Source organism: Mauremys mutica, chromosome 3 (genome assembly GCF_020497125.1).
Source record: "Mauremys mutica isolate MM-2020 ecotype Southern chromosome 3, ASM2049712v1, whole genome shotgun sequence".
Lineage (NCBI taxonomy): Eukaryota > Metazoa > Chordata > Testudines > Geoemydidae > Mauremys > Mauremys mutica.
This window is the reverse complement of record NC_059074.1, coordinates 33010808-33025116: the sequence shown is the minus strand read 5'-3', so window position 1 is coordinate 33025116 and position 14309 is coordinate 33010808. Positions and strand designations below refer to the sequence as shown.

Below are 14309 nucleotides of genomic sequence, written 5' to 3'. Positions count from 1 at the left end.
AGATACTTTAGGGATGGGATGACACAGGTTAAAAATGGGATTATTCAGCAGAAGATATTATATGCACTGGTTACTTTTTCTGCTTTTTGGAACATGATAGTGAAACTACAAAGGGAAACCAAAGATAATATATTTTACCTAAAGATCTTTCTTGAAAAACAAAGATTTAAATTTGGATATAGTAGGTATTCTTGACAGTTAATGAATCTCCAGTGTTCTAGACTCTCTTGCAGAATGAAGGGAGTTATGAAAAATGACAACTTTATTTGATGCAGTGTTAAATCTTGCAATAAAAGCTGTGAATATTGGACTAGCTGAGAGCAACTGTGCGCAAGTGACCTAACAGTGGTACAGATAGAAAAATATATTCATCAATAGCATTTTTCATTTATCCCCCCAAAAAAATCTATTGTGGACACTGTTTTGATAGTTTGTCCAAAATTGTTATATAACCAACTTTCTCTCTGCTGAATACAGCCTTTCATTTTTTTTAAATGTTACATAAAGATTTAAAGAAGGAGTTTTTGAAAAATGAGTAAATGGTATTCATTAAGCATCTGATCCTACTCCCAACAAAATCAATGGCAAAAATCACATAGACTCCCATGGGGCAGGATCAGTTGACCTCTTCCAGCCTGGTTGACCAAGTATTTCTAGACTCAGAGGTGGGTGGAGTATATAGAGTTTAGTCAGTATGCACACATACATTATTTGTATGCATGCTCTTCTGGAAATAATCCTCATTGAATATGTCTACTTAAAGATTATCTGTATGATTCTAGGTATATTATTATTTTTTTGGTAGTAGATATTTATACAAACCCCTTCACTCAAACAGCACTTTAGAGATTTTTTTTGAAAGGTAAGGTTTTTGTCGTTGAAGAGCTTACAATCTAAATTAGGAAAATATAGAAAGAAAATAAAGGTAATGACATATAATGTACATTAGTTTGTACAGAGAATCTATAATAGTGAAGGTAATCTCTGGACTTCTGTATCTATGAATTCCCAGCATCCCTTTCTAGCAGGTACAGTCCTAAAACTTGCATCATAATACACATTGTGCTGTTCTTGGAGGACATAATAGTTACCTGCAAGGGTTATGCCAAAAGTCAGAAGCTTGTTTGTAAGATTTCAGAAGTGGAAAAGCATATATGGCTGCTGTTTAAGATGTAATTGGTGTTGAATTGTAATAAAAATACCATAGTAAGAGCCTGAGAAATCTGATCCACAGGCTTCCTTGTTGTTCTGCCAGTTAGTGACACCAAACACCATAAACAAAGGAGATGGAAAAATGTGCTGATAGTACTTATGATGTCACTTGCTTTGGCTGAGAAACTAGAAAGTCTGCAGCTCTGATTCTTTATGGGAATCAGTTGACCATATATATACTTCTCATCACTTGTGTGTTAAGTAGACCATGCGTGTATGTTCTGTATGACAGCTGTTGTAAATGAAATATGTCACAAGATTTGAATGTCATTCTATTATCCAAATCTCTCTGTTGTGTTGTGCCTTTGAAATGTGCTTGCTATCAAAGATTACTCTCTATATATCCTTGGCCATGTTGTGAGCTTCCAGTGGTGATATCATCTTCAGTTGTTTAAAAAGGAGCCAGCATTTCATCTGCAGAGTTAACCTCCATCCACCACAGCTTCAGTTTTCTCAGTAACAATTTTGATTTTTCTCTTTTTGACAGGTGATGGGGTTTTTAGCAGATAAAAAGCCAGAGCAAGGACAGCGAGTTTCAGGGATCCTGGTTAAAAGAAACTTTAACTATCACATCCTTTCTCCATGTGACCTCTCCAGTAAGTGAAGATGACATACCGTCATGTGTTCAGTAACTAAGCTGAGTTTCCTGTTTTAAAGGCAAAAGATGTATAGGACCTTATACTTGATTCATTATATTTCTACAATTTCTGTGTGATCAGTAATTGGCTGGCATCAATTTTTAAACTTTTATTTAGGCTAAGTGTGGGGGAAAGTTGCTTGATATGGGTTATTTACAGCAGTACAGGAATGTTTGTAATATGAAATACCAGTCAGAGACCATTCAAACGGATAGAGAGGGTTTATGGGTAAAGAACCCTGGCATTTGCAAGCTTTCTGCCACTATTTTCCTTTCCCTCCTGCAATGACAGATGGTAACCTTAAGCCTTGGACTGAATCTATGTATTGAAGACCAGCATTTTTATTTTTTTTTGTATGGCCTTAACCTATGCACCACTTGCCCTGCCACACATCTGAGTTTTCATTGTGTATAACTGGACAACATTGTGAAGTTTGGGTTTGGTATGATGCAAGGAATGGTGCATAAATAGAATCAACAACAAACAATTACAGCTTTCAGAACAACTTCTCAAACCTGAATTTGCAGAAAGTCTGAAATGAAGTTGAGACCTACGAAGTTAACTGCTCCGCTCATTTCAGCGGGTGAAGTCTGTCACCTTCAACAATTTCACAGCTGATCACATTAGCAGAAACATCAAACTACTGTGCTTACTTGTCATTGTTGGATTTGGGGCAAATATTAAGGCGGGGCAGTAGGGCAATTAGTTGCTATCGTTGGTTGCTGGAGTGAGAAACAAGGAATTCAAACCCTTCCTCTGTCCCTGCCCAAAAACGAGGAGAGAAAAAAATGCATTCCCTCCCTGGTACCAAAAAACAAAACCACCTCCCAATCCTGTGTGGGTGCCAAAAATACCATAGATGGTGGAGGTGGGACCTGGCCAGTTGTCGAAGCAAGCTTTCCCGTGACAGCTTCTAAAATGCATTTATTCGTTTTCAGTACAAAAATGTGCAGCAAATTGAAAACTTAAAATGTGCAGAAAGCATGATTTGAATTAAATGTATTCTCAAAATAAATAATACAAGGAACAATAAGTTGATCGAATAGGACAGTGAGGACAAGGGGACTTGTGGGAGACAGTGCATCCCTGCTGCATAATTTACATCTAATGTGCCACATAAAATACAGGGCCTTGCCCATGCCTTAATTACAGACCCAATCTTCTTGTAAACTACAACTGGGTTTTTTGTTTTGTTTTTCTGTTTTCTACCAACTGTATGTAAACTTTTGGAATCAACAATAACCACCATTTCTCAGCACTGAAAAATCTATTTTTTAGAAAGTATCTTTTAAAGGACTAACTTCCTTTTCTTTTTTTAATTCCTTCAGATTACACTGATTTGGCTATGAGCACTGTAACACAGACACAAGCCATTCCATATTCTGGTCCTTTCAATCTGCTTTATTACCAGCTACAGAAACTGACAGGTGTGTGTATTTGAAAAGAGATGTTCAACATCTATTGTCATTTCTTTAAAGGTTTTTGTTTTGTTTTAATTCTATTTCTTGGGGAAATCTGAGTGGTAAATTCTGCTGTCCTTTTACTAACTAAGCTATTAATAATTTGTTGCAAATTTTCACAAGCTTCGTTAGATTCTCACTGGCCTTGCCAGAGCCACCATAGGGGCACAAGTGGGGGATCTTTGTGGGATTCTCCTGTGTATACACCGCTACCCCGATATAACAGAAATTCGGACATAACGCGGTAAAGCAGCGCTCCGGGGGGGGGGGGGCGGAGCTGCGCACTCCGGCAGATCAAAGCAAGTTCAATATAACGCGGTTTCACCTATAACACGGTAAGATTTTTTGGCTCCCCAGGACAGCGTTATATCGAGGTAGAGGAGTATAATGTAAAACAATGAGCATGGGGAAAATATGGGATTCCTAAAATCCCTAGCCAGATTTAAACTTCAGCAACTTTCACCTGCAGGTTGTTGGTCAAAATCCAATTCATTTGTCAGTAACTGAAAAATATTCAACTGGTATTCAGTTACCTGTGTTAAAATTATTCTGGTCTTCAATTGGTTTCTAGTAGTTAAATGTCTTTCTCACAATAAGTGCCACCACAATTATCATCCCGTTAGTAGTTTTAGCAGAGGCAATAGCTTAGACATGCTGACTGAAGCATCCTTCTCTCGCCGCTAGAAGTCGTCTCCAAGGCTGTGTCTACACTGCAAGCCAGTAGTGTGATTCCCCTACTAGTGTGCCATGAGCTAGCATGAGTATAAATAGTAATGTAACCACAGTAACACAGGTAATGGCAGCAGAGGCACGTCTGAGCCATGCCGAGTACAAGCCTGCCTGAAACTGGTGGTCAGTTTCCCCTGCCTCCCAGTTGCCACAACTCTCCCTCTCCTGGCTTCAGAGGTGAAACAAGCACTGGCCCACCATCCAACTATATGGATTTGTTTGCCTGTATTTCTAGTGCTTTTTTTCTTTAACTTTGTAGACAACATATGTATAAAAGCTTAAGGAATTTGATCCTGCGGTTCAAAAGTATTTGGGAAAGAAGTGATTAACCAAAACAGGAAGCACACCTTCCCAAATTGTCAGTGAAACAGTGAGCAAATTTTAAGTCCTGCCTTTTGGACGCTGTTTGCTGAGACACTTACTCCAGAATGAGAAATGGGTATAAAACAAGGGCAAAGAAAATCAATTTTTTTTCTTCCTTGGTATCTTAGTAAGTGTATTGTACATCCACTGGGATGGGCTAAAAATGATAGTCATATACCTCACCATTTACTTAGTTTCCTCTTGAGAAAAGAATCAGTCAACCTTAAAGTCTAATTTCTTTTTAGAAGACAAAGATAGAAGCAGGTTGTCTATTTAATTGTAAATATTTAAATTAAAATAATGGAAGATGTATCTAAATCCCCTAGACTTCCTTGACAATCTCAACCTTCGTTTGTTGTATCTGACTGCATGATTTACATGCATTTAATTCTGAGGCTCTCCAGGCCACTTTACTATTTGCTTGGTTACTTTACAATTCCATACATTACTTTTTACACAAAAAAATATTCTTACAATGTGTTGATTTCTACACAGGTTGTAAAACTTGGTATTTGTGAGATCTAGCATCTTTCTAGCAGTCTTCACTAACAAGGTTAATTGTGACCAGATACTTAACACAGTTAATATTAACAACAAGGGAGAAGGGCCTCGGGCTAGAATAGGGAAAGAACAGGTTAAAGAATACTGCTTTTTTCTTTAAAGCACTGGTGTGCTTTAGTTAATGCACTGTACTGTTAAACCATATCAACTAGAACAGCTAATATGGCCAGTATTACACACTAAAAAGCCAAACAGTGTCATGGAATGCATGGAGGAGTATGTGTTTGAGGGGGAAGAAATGGATTGCATATATATGGCCCACACAGATATATTTTCCTGTGCAAATATAGGTACTCTGTTTTATAACAACTTTTTTTTGCTATGTAATTTACTCTCATTAAGCAATTTTTGCCACATTGTAGGTGATGTTGAGGAAATCGAAATCCAGCAAAAGCCAGCCTTGAAGGTTTTCAAAAATATTACTGTGATCCAGGAACCTGGCATGGTGGTACTTGAGGTAAGTATGAAAAGGGGGAGAAAGAAATATTCCATTCCCTGTTTTGTAGAAATCAATGTCACCGACAGTGGCTTTGGTGCTGAGTTAAATGAGGGATCATTAAGTTATTTGTGCTGGGTATCAAGTTAAAGATATAAGGTCACTGGTAAAGTTTCCTTCATTGGTCATCTTACTCTGATATGTGTCATTTTATTTAACCTTTTAAAATGTTTATTTCACTTCTTCACTGCAGTTAGATACCCCAGGAGGTTTGATGTGTAAGCATCACCATTCTTGCCACTAGTATTAGAGAGAAACTTTACTAACACTTTTCTGAGGAGGCACTTGCCTATCAGTGCTAGTCATTAACTAGCACTGTAGAAATGCTTTAAAAAGAATAGAGCAATTCTATACTGGTCCAAATTTCAGACCCAGTGCCATATTCTCCCTGGCAAATAGTAATTGAAAATAATGCCAAGACTCTGTTCATTTCCTGAAGAAGCGTCTCAGATCATTTGATAATAATCTCTCTAGTGTGTCCAAAGAGAGTGATAACAAGGAGAAGGAGCCTCTGGAATTTGAGAATGTGTCATGGTGGGGAATGGAGAACTTCTAGGTGACTCCATTTTCAATTCACAAAGTTATATTTATTTTAAAATTAATATAGTGCAAAATGTATCCAAGGCTAGGGAAGTTAGCCTCTTCAGCACAAATCAGAGTATAGAGTCAAGAGAATTTCATGGCTGTTATGACATTTGTATTTTGTAGTATTCATTCTGTCCAGATTATGCTATTGCCAGAATATTATTATTAATTATTATTATTTTTCAGTGGGTGGCAAATCCTGCAAATGATATGTACGCAGACACTGTAACAACAGTGATCCTGGAAGTTCAGTCAAATCCCAAAATACAGAAAGGTATTACATTTAATTTGTGTGTATTTAATTGTAGCATACTCCTTAGCAGCTCTGCTGTGGAGAATCTTAGCAGACTTTTTACATTATGATACATTTATTTTCATTATGAAGCAAAACACTTATTAATGAGCAAACAGACTTGCTGTTTAAAAACAAAACTGATTTGATTTGTATTGTTGGTTAATTGGATTCTTTGATATGTAAATGGCAACTTGTGCATTAATAGGTGGAAAAATTACAGCCATATTATTATAGAACAGATGAAGTGGTTTACATGTACAAAGTTAAAAGGAAGCCAAATTTAACATTGTAAGTGATTCATGGTACCACATCTAAATATTTATTTTAGCCTCTCATTTGAAAGTCCTGTTTAGTAGTGTTTGTATTTTGCCTAGTTTTAGATATATACCCATTGACATCAGTAACCAAATAGCATTACTAGGTCATAACAGAATTATTGTATCAGATGCTGGATGTGAGGTTGCTGATTAGCTCAAATAACAAAGCAACTTTGCTGGGACTGATAGTGGTGGTGTCTTATGACGAGTTCATATATGAGCCTGTATTTTATTGTCTTAATGAACTGGAACGGAGCTGCATGATGGATTGAAATGTACTGGTGAAGTTGTTTTCAGTTAGTAGAAAGTATGAAGAACAGTGTGACACTCCAAGAGGATGAACATTTATGGGGACTGTGCAGCATGATGGTAGTAGAAATTTAAAGTTGGATAAATAACAGTAATGAACATTGGCAAAAATAGTCTAAAAGTTCTCATATCCTCTGTGATCTGTACCATATACTCTTTGCCAATACGTACCTTTATGCTTGGAACACATGCATTCTTCTTCACATTAAGGGCCAAACCAAATTCTGCCTTCATATGCTCTTGCTTATCTATGACAATTGATGAGAGCTGTGTGTGTATCTGAGAGCAGGATCTGGTCCCCAATTTTGGACATGGTCACGTAATTTGGACCAAAATGTTGGTTCTTGGGGAAGGAGGAAATTTACAAAACATAATATTTACAACCTATGTGTAGGTTTTGTTTTGTTTTTTAAAATAATAGATGCTATTCTGTTTTACCTTAAGCATTCCCTGCTGTACTTGCAGTCTATTATAGTGGAGTGCCAGCACTGCTATAGTTAAGGTTAAAACGAGCTTTCGTTTGAAGTTTGATTCTGAGTGCTCTAACATCTGTATGATTACTTGGATTGCCTTGACATTTGGTGTGCCTCATAGAGGTGTGGGGTTCGGTTATACTTACCCAAATTTCTGGCTATTTGACCAGGGAGTTCCCTAGATTAGATCATAGATTATTAGAGTTGGAAGGGACCTCAGGAGATCATCTAGTCCAACTCCCTGCTCAAAGCAGGACCAATCCCCAACTAAATCCCCAAATGGCCCCCTCAAGGATTGAACTCACAACCCTGGGTTTAGCAGGCCAATGCTCAAACCACTGAGCTATCCCTCCCCAAGGAAAAAAAAAAAAGGGGGGTGTGTACAAAGGGCAGAAACAGAAACAGCACACTGCCTCCTTTGGAAAAGAAACAGCTTTTCTTAAAGATTACATGTTTTATCAATATTTTTTTTTGCACAGGTAGGGTTGCAATCATCACACTGAGGTCTCAGACACTTAAGAGTTACCCCAACAGAGGGCATGCCACCTACTAGCCCCTTAGAGGAAATCAGATCACAATCTCATTAGTCAGTTTGGTTCTCCAGTTAGGCATTCACAAGCACTTCTAAGCTATATCTACACTACACACTTTGGTCGACACAAGTTATGTCTGCAGAAAGCTGACGTGGTTAGTATATTGCTTATGCAAGTGCATACTTAGCTCCTTGTATTGGTGCTGTGTGTACTCACCAGGAGTTCTTGTGCCAATGCGCAGTGGGTGCACCATGGGTAGGTATCCCAGTGTGCAACCCACCACCATGGGTAGGTATCCCAGTGTGCAACCCACCACCATCCAGTGCACTGTTTTTTGGGAAGTTTTGGCAATGCATGGTGGGGCAGAAACAAGTCACACAGGGGTGACTGGGAGCAGGGGATAACTTCCCAGAGTGCAAGTGTCTCCATCCCATAATTTCATCTATATATCCCATAATTTTCACGCCTTGTTTAAAAATCTCACAAACCCGTGCAGTCCTCGCTGTCTGCCTACTCTGGCAGAAGCATGGAAGCTGCATAGCTCTGCTCTATTGTCCTGAGCATTGCAAGCACAGGATCCATGATCCTCTGCTATTTGCAGAGCCATAAGAAGAACTGAATCAGCCGGGAGCATGATGATTTCCTGGAAGACAGATTGCTGTGGGACATAGCAAAGAACCAATTCCAGGTTGTTGATGGCATTTGTAGAGCAGCTGCAGATGGTGGAATGCCACTTCTGGGCCCAAGAAACAAGCACTGACTGGTGGGATCGCCTCCTAATGCAGGCTTGGGATGATGAGCAGTGACTGTAGAACTTTTGGATGTGCAAGGCCAGGTTTTTCTTTGAGTGCTTGTTCATGTTGATTCCATTCTAGGTGTGCGTGCGCCCACATGCGTCGCCATCAGAGATTTTTGCCTTAGCGGTACCTGTGGGGCCAGCTGTGGCACCCTCTAGAGTGCCACGCTCATGCCATGGTATATCAGGCACTGCTGGCCCATGTCCTCTCAGTTCCTTCTTGCCACCAGTGGTGTCAGTCGGAGCGCTTTTCTTGCTTGACAAGAGCTAGCAGTTTTCTTCCCTTGGACTTCGTGCCTTCGGGCCTCTTGTACATTGTTGATAGTATTAAGAAGTTATTAAGGAGTTCTTAAGTGTGTGTTAGTTAATAGTCAGGGTCCCAGTGGGGACTTTGCCTCAGAGCGGGGCATGCCCCGGGCTCCCGAGTTTAAGCCCTGCTCAGACGGCAGCAGGCCTATGCCTGTGAATGACTCCCATAACAGCTGCCTTAAGTGCTTGGGGGAGTCACACATTAAGGAGCGTTGCCGGATCTGCAGGAACTTTCGGTCTTGCACCCAAAAGGAGTGGGATATTCGCCTCATGGCTCTCCTGATGGAGTCCGCCCTCCACCCGGCTTCCAAGCCTTCTACCCAGGCTGCATTGAGCGCCTCTGCCTCCGTGCGCAGTGCGCTGTCGACACTGGCCTCTTCCTGACACTGGTCACTGTCGTCTGTACCGAAAATGAGGGCTAAGAAGCACTCTCCAGCACCGAACAAGAAGGCCCAGAGTTCATCCAGCAAGGGACCCGGGCTTGCCCGCCAGCCTTCGCTGGAGCCATGTGAGCATGCCTCCACGGCTGGGGCTCTTAGCCTCTTTAAAGGTCTGCCACTGACTCCTGGGAGCAGTATGGGACTCGCAACCCTGCCTGCACCATCGTCATCCCAAGCCCAGATGCAGAGAGAGCACATGTCTCCACCTGCCCCTATGTTGTCTTCGGTGCCGCAGACAGGCTAAGGCTCCCCAAGAGGGCAAGCCCGCCGTTAAGGCCCCTCACCTGGTGGGGGAGCACCGCCAGTTGCTGGAGAAGAAACAATGGTCACCACTGCATGGAGGATCCCAAGGCAGGTCCCACTCTCACCCTTTGGTGTCCCAATCTCATTGTTGGTCGACCAGACCCTCCTCCCGGTCTCCTTGGCGCTACTCTCCGGCATGAGGTTGATGCTCCCCACACTATGACTGGCATTGCTCACCTTCTTGCCGATCTACCTCTAGACGTCAGTGAGGGTGAACTGGAAATGGTGGAGGCAGGGAACTTGCTACATGTTGCGGGGGATTATGGGTGAAAACACACACATACAACCCTTCCCTCACACGCTTAAAGTTCCTAGAATCGCCATGTAATAAAGCTGCCAAGTACTTGGGACATAAACCATGTCTGAGATTTCTCTCACCAGCCCTGCTAGCAACTACACACTCCCAGTGTTTCAACAACCATTATCCCCATTCCACTACAACGAAGTGGGGAGGGGGAGGAACATGTAGGAATCACAAAGCAACCATGCACCCTGGTGGAGACAACAGTGGACTGGGACTCAAAAAACCTAGACTCTGTTCTTGGCTCTGCCATTGGCCTGTGGGATCACTTTGGCCAAGACACTTTACTGCTTTTTGCCTCACTTTCTCCATCCGTGCAATGCAGATAATAATGTTTCCCTTCTGAAAATCTACCCATGAAAAGCGCTGTATAAAAGTTAGGTGGTGGTATTATTTCCTGACCACCGTAGCCTCTGAATTGCAAATCTACGTGATAATTACAACTGCCTAAATCACCACTAAGTCCTGCCAACAACATTCCTCTTTCTGGTTTTTTTTTTTAAAAGGGAAGTTACTAGCAAAATTAATTAATGGCAAAAACTTCATCAGCACACAGTAAAGGTTGCCCCGTGGTAGCTCGCGGTCTTCCAGAACATCAAGTTCAGCAAAACCCAAACTTGTGAAAACTAGGAAATACAGACTTAAACTAAAAGCCCACACTCTTAACATTGCCCTCATTGAGCAATGCCCCACTACAACCTTAAAACATACTTGCACTCTGCATTTGCACTGTACTGCACAGGAGCTTCCTGCGCCCCAGAAAGGAAACCCCATCTGCTAACTTTTACAACCTCTCCAGCTCCTTTTACAAACCTATCACCTTATGCACCAATGTCATCTAATGCTACACGTTCATTTACTCTTCATTAAACTCACAGACCACACTCATCTTCCACTTAACTGCTGACAATCCCCACGGCACAGCCTACACAACACTGCTGAAATATGCATACTGGATCTGTCAAGGCATACGCTCACTTCTTTCCTTTGATCACACACACGCACACATACACGGGTCAAGGAGAGAGAGGGGCTCATATACACTCCCAGCAGGGCACAGTCCCACAGATTGCTTCAGACCACAATCACAACTCTTTTCAAGCTGTTCCAACTAATTCCTCTATCATTCAATGTAACTACACCTAACACAGTGAATGCAGCTGGATTACATGCAGATAATTCCCAGTGGTTAACTCTGTATTTCCTGGTTTTCACACGTTTGAATTTTGTTGCAGTTAGTAAGATACTGCATTAAAGAAGTTTTTGCCATTTAAAAGAGTGAAGTATTGTCCTAATTTATGAAACCAGAAAGCAAAGCAGATTATAAACAGAAATGAAACTGTTGCCATTACCCAACTGAATGAAATGTAAAAAGTAAACAAACAGTATAAATAGTGAAAAGTAAATAGAAATAAGTAAAAATTAGACTTGTAAAACTCTTAGGCCTGGTCTACACTACGATTTTAGGTCGAATTTAGCAGCGTTACCTCGATTTAAGCCTAGACCCATCCACACGAAGAAGCCCTTTTTTTCCACTTAAAGGGCTCTTTAAATCGATTTCTTTACTCCACCTCCGACGAGGGGAGTGGCACTGAAAGCAGCCTTGATGGGTCGAAATTGGGGTAGTGTGGATGCAATTCGACGGTATTAGCCTCCGGGAGCTATGCCAGAGTGCTCCATTGTAACCGCTCTGGACAGTGCTCTCAACTCAGATGCACTGGCCAGGTAGACAGGAAAAGGCTCGTGAACTTTTGAATTTCATTTCCTGTTGGGCCAGTGTGGTGAGCGGATCAGCACAGGTGACCATGCAGAGCTCATCAGCATGATGTGCACATTCTCGGGGCACATTGCCTGGCCCGTACTTCGTGAGACGTCTATGTCCATGTCTATGTCCTCATCACTCTAGTCACCGCGCTGCCGTCGCTTCCTCGCCTGGTTTTGCTTTTGCAGCTTCTGGTTCTGCGCTGAAAAAAGGCACGAAACAATTGTCTGCCGTTGCTCTGACGGAGGGAGGGGCGAATGACGACATGGCTTACAGGGAATTAAAATCAACAAAAGGGGTGGCTTTGCATCAAGGAGAAACACAAACAACTGTCACACAGAATGGCCTCCTCAAGGATTGAACTCAAAACCCTGGGTTTAGCAGGCCGTTAATTTCACAAAACAAATTGGGTCAATTTCTTGTTTTGATCAACTCCATCTATCTTTTACATCTTAGGCTGGCAGCAAACAGTGCAGTATGACTGCTCGCCATCGTCATCTCCTAGGTGCTTGGCAGAAGATGCTGCATTACGATTGCTACCCATCATCATCTCCTGGCTGCTCACGAAAAAACGGCACAGTACGACTGCTAGCCATCGTTATCTCCTGGGTGCTCAGCAGAAAATGGGAATGACCTGGCTGAGTCACTCCCATGTCTGTCCAGGCGCCCCTGACTGACTTCACCAAGATCAGCTAAAAGAACACCCAGGAGTATGACAACAATGGCTACCAATCGTAATGCACCATCTGCTGCCAAAAGGCAATGAGCTGCTGCTGTGTAGCAATGCAGTCCCACGTCTGCAAGCACCCAGGAGTCGTACGGTGACGGTGAGCTGAGCGGGCTCCATGCTTGCCATGGTATGGCGTCTGCTCAGGTAATGCAGGAAAAAATGCACGAAACCATTGTCTGCCGTTGGTTTCACAGAGGGAGGGAGAGGGCGGCCTGACGACATGTACCCAGAACCACCCACAACACTGTTTTTGCCCCATCAGACATTGGGATCTCAACCCAGAATTCCAATGGGCAGCGGAGACTGCGGGAACTGTGGGATAGCTACCCACAGTTCAACACTCCGGAAGTCGACGCTAGCCTCGGTACTGTGAACTCAGTCCACCGATTTAATGCACTTAGAGCATTTTGTATGGGGACACGCACAATCAACTGTATAAAATCGATTTCTAAAAAAACAACTTCTATAAATTCGACCTAATTTCGTAGTGTAGACATACCCTTACTGTTTGAATAGCCTGATGGATTTAGTAACAGAAGTAAAGGAACTTGTTTCAAATATGATCTTTAAGCTGTTCCTTTAAAATGCAACTTTTTTCTTAGTATTTCATGAAACATTTTTGTTTTCAATTATAAATTTCCATAAAGAAAACTATGCAGACTTTTAGGAACTATGACTTGTAAATTAACTATATTGTAATGGCAGACATTTGCAAGAGGAAAATACAACACAAGCAAATGTCAATGAAAACCTAATGCTGACTTCTTAATTTTTTTCAGCTGCAGTGCATAAGATTGCCAAAAAAGTAGATATGGATGTATTTAGCAAAAGGATGGAGATCATGCTTCAGTAAGTTGGCTTGTCATATTAATAATAACTGAAAATGGTCAGTTAGAAATATTATTTGTTTGCCTTACAGATGTGGTGATTTTAGCACAATATATATGGCCACCAAATATATGGCTTATAAAGAAACACAGTTCTCTCCTACATTTTGCCCATTTCGTTGTTTGCATGTACTGTAATTCAAAAAGGCTGCAGAGATTTATATCAGTTTCATTTCTGTGAATCTCAATAATTGAGTAAACCAAAGGATAAAGGGTAATAAATCCTGCAATATCCTGACAGACTGTTTCAGGGGTTTTTTTTCTGATCATTTAAATTTTTTGAACCAAGGGCATGATATTTATTTGTTTTAGAGATGCTGAGGATCTGTACTTCCCATTGACTTCAGTGAGAGCTGTAGGTACTCAGAACCCCTGAAAATCAAGCCATCACTGTCACAGTTTCAGGGTAGCTGCACCTATATTCCCCATTCGGTGGTTCATTTCAGGACTGCCCAGACAGGTCTCATGTTTCCCGCTGTTGCTGGTCTCTGGGCAGGGGGACACTTGTCCTACTCCCTTCTGACTGGGGTTTTAAGGCTCCACAGTGCACTGCTTGACATTGAGATCCCCAGCAAGCCAGTCAGCCTAAAGGCCAGTTCCTGGGCTTTCTGAGGGCTATGAACAGTGTATTGCCAACAGTTACAAATTAACAGGGCTCTTTCTGAGTTAGCATGTTTATGCTTAAGCTAAAAACGTTAGAGAAAACCTATCAAAACAATAAAATTTCCTATACACATGCTAAAAACTTACCAGAAGTCACCCATCAGTCTTTCCAACCCTTTCGCAAGGGTTGGGGCCTCTTTGGACAGA

General features: G+C 41.5%; 1 protein-coding gene across 1 annotated transcript in view; it reads left to right on the top strand.

The window, feature by feature from the left end:
- CPSF3 (cleavage and polyadenylation specific factor 3) overlaps positions 1-14309 on the top strand; it is a 49419-nt gene that overhangs the window by 30239 nt on the left and 4871 nt on the right. Inside the window, exons 12-16 of the mRNA XM_045009797.1 lie at positions 1700-1808; positions 3179-3277; positions 5326-5420; positions 6231-6318; positions 13392-13461. Coding sequence (XP_044865732.1) covers positions 1700-1808; positions 3179-3277; positions 5326-5420; positions 6231-6318; positions 13392-13461 — 461 coding nt within the window. The remainder of the gene's footprint in view (positions 1-1699; positions 1809-3178; positions 3278-5325; positions 5421-6230; positions 6319-13391; positions 13462-14309) is intronic.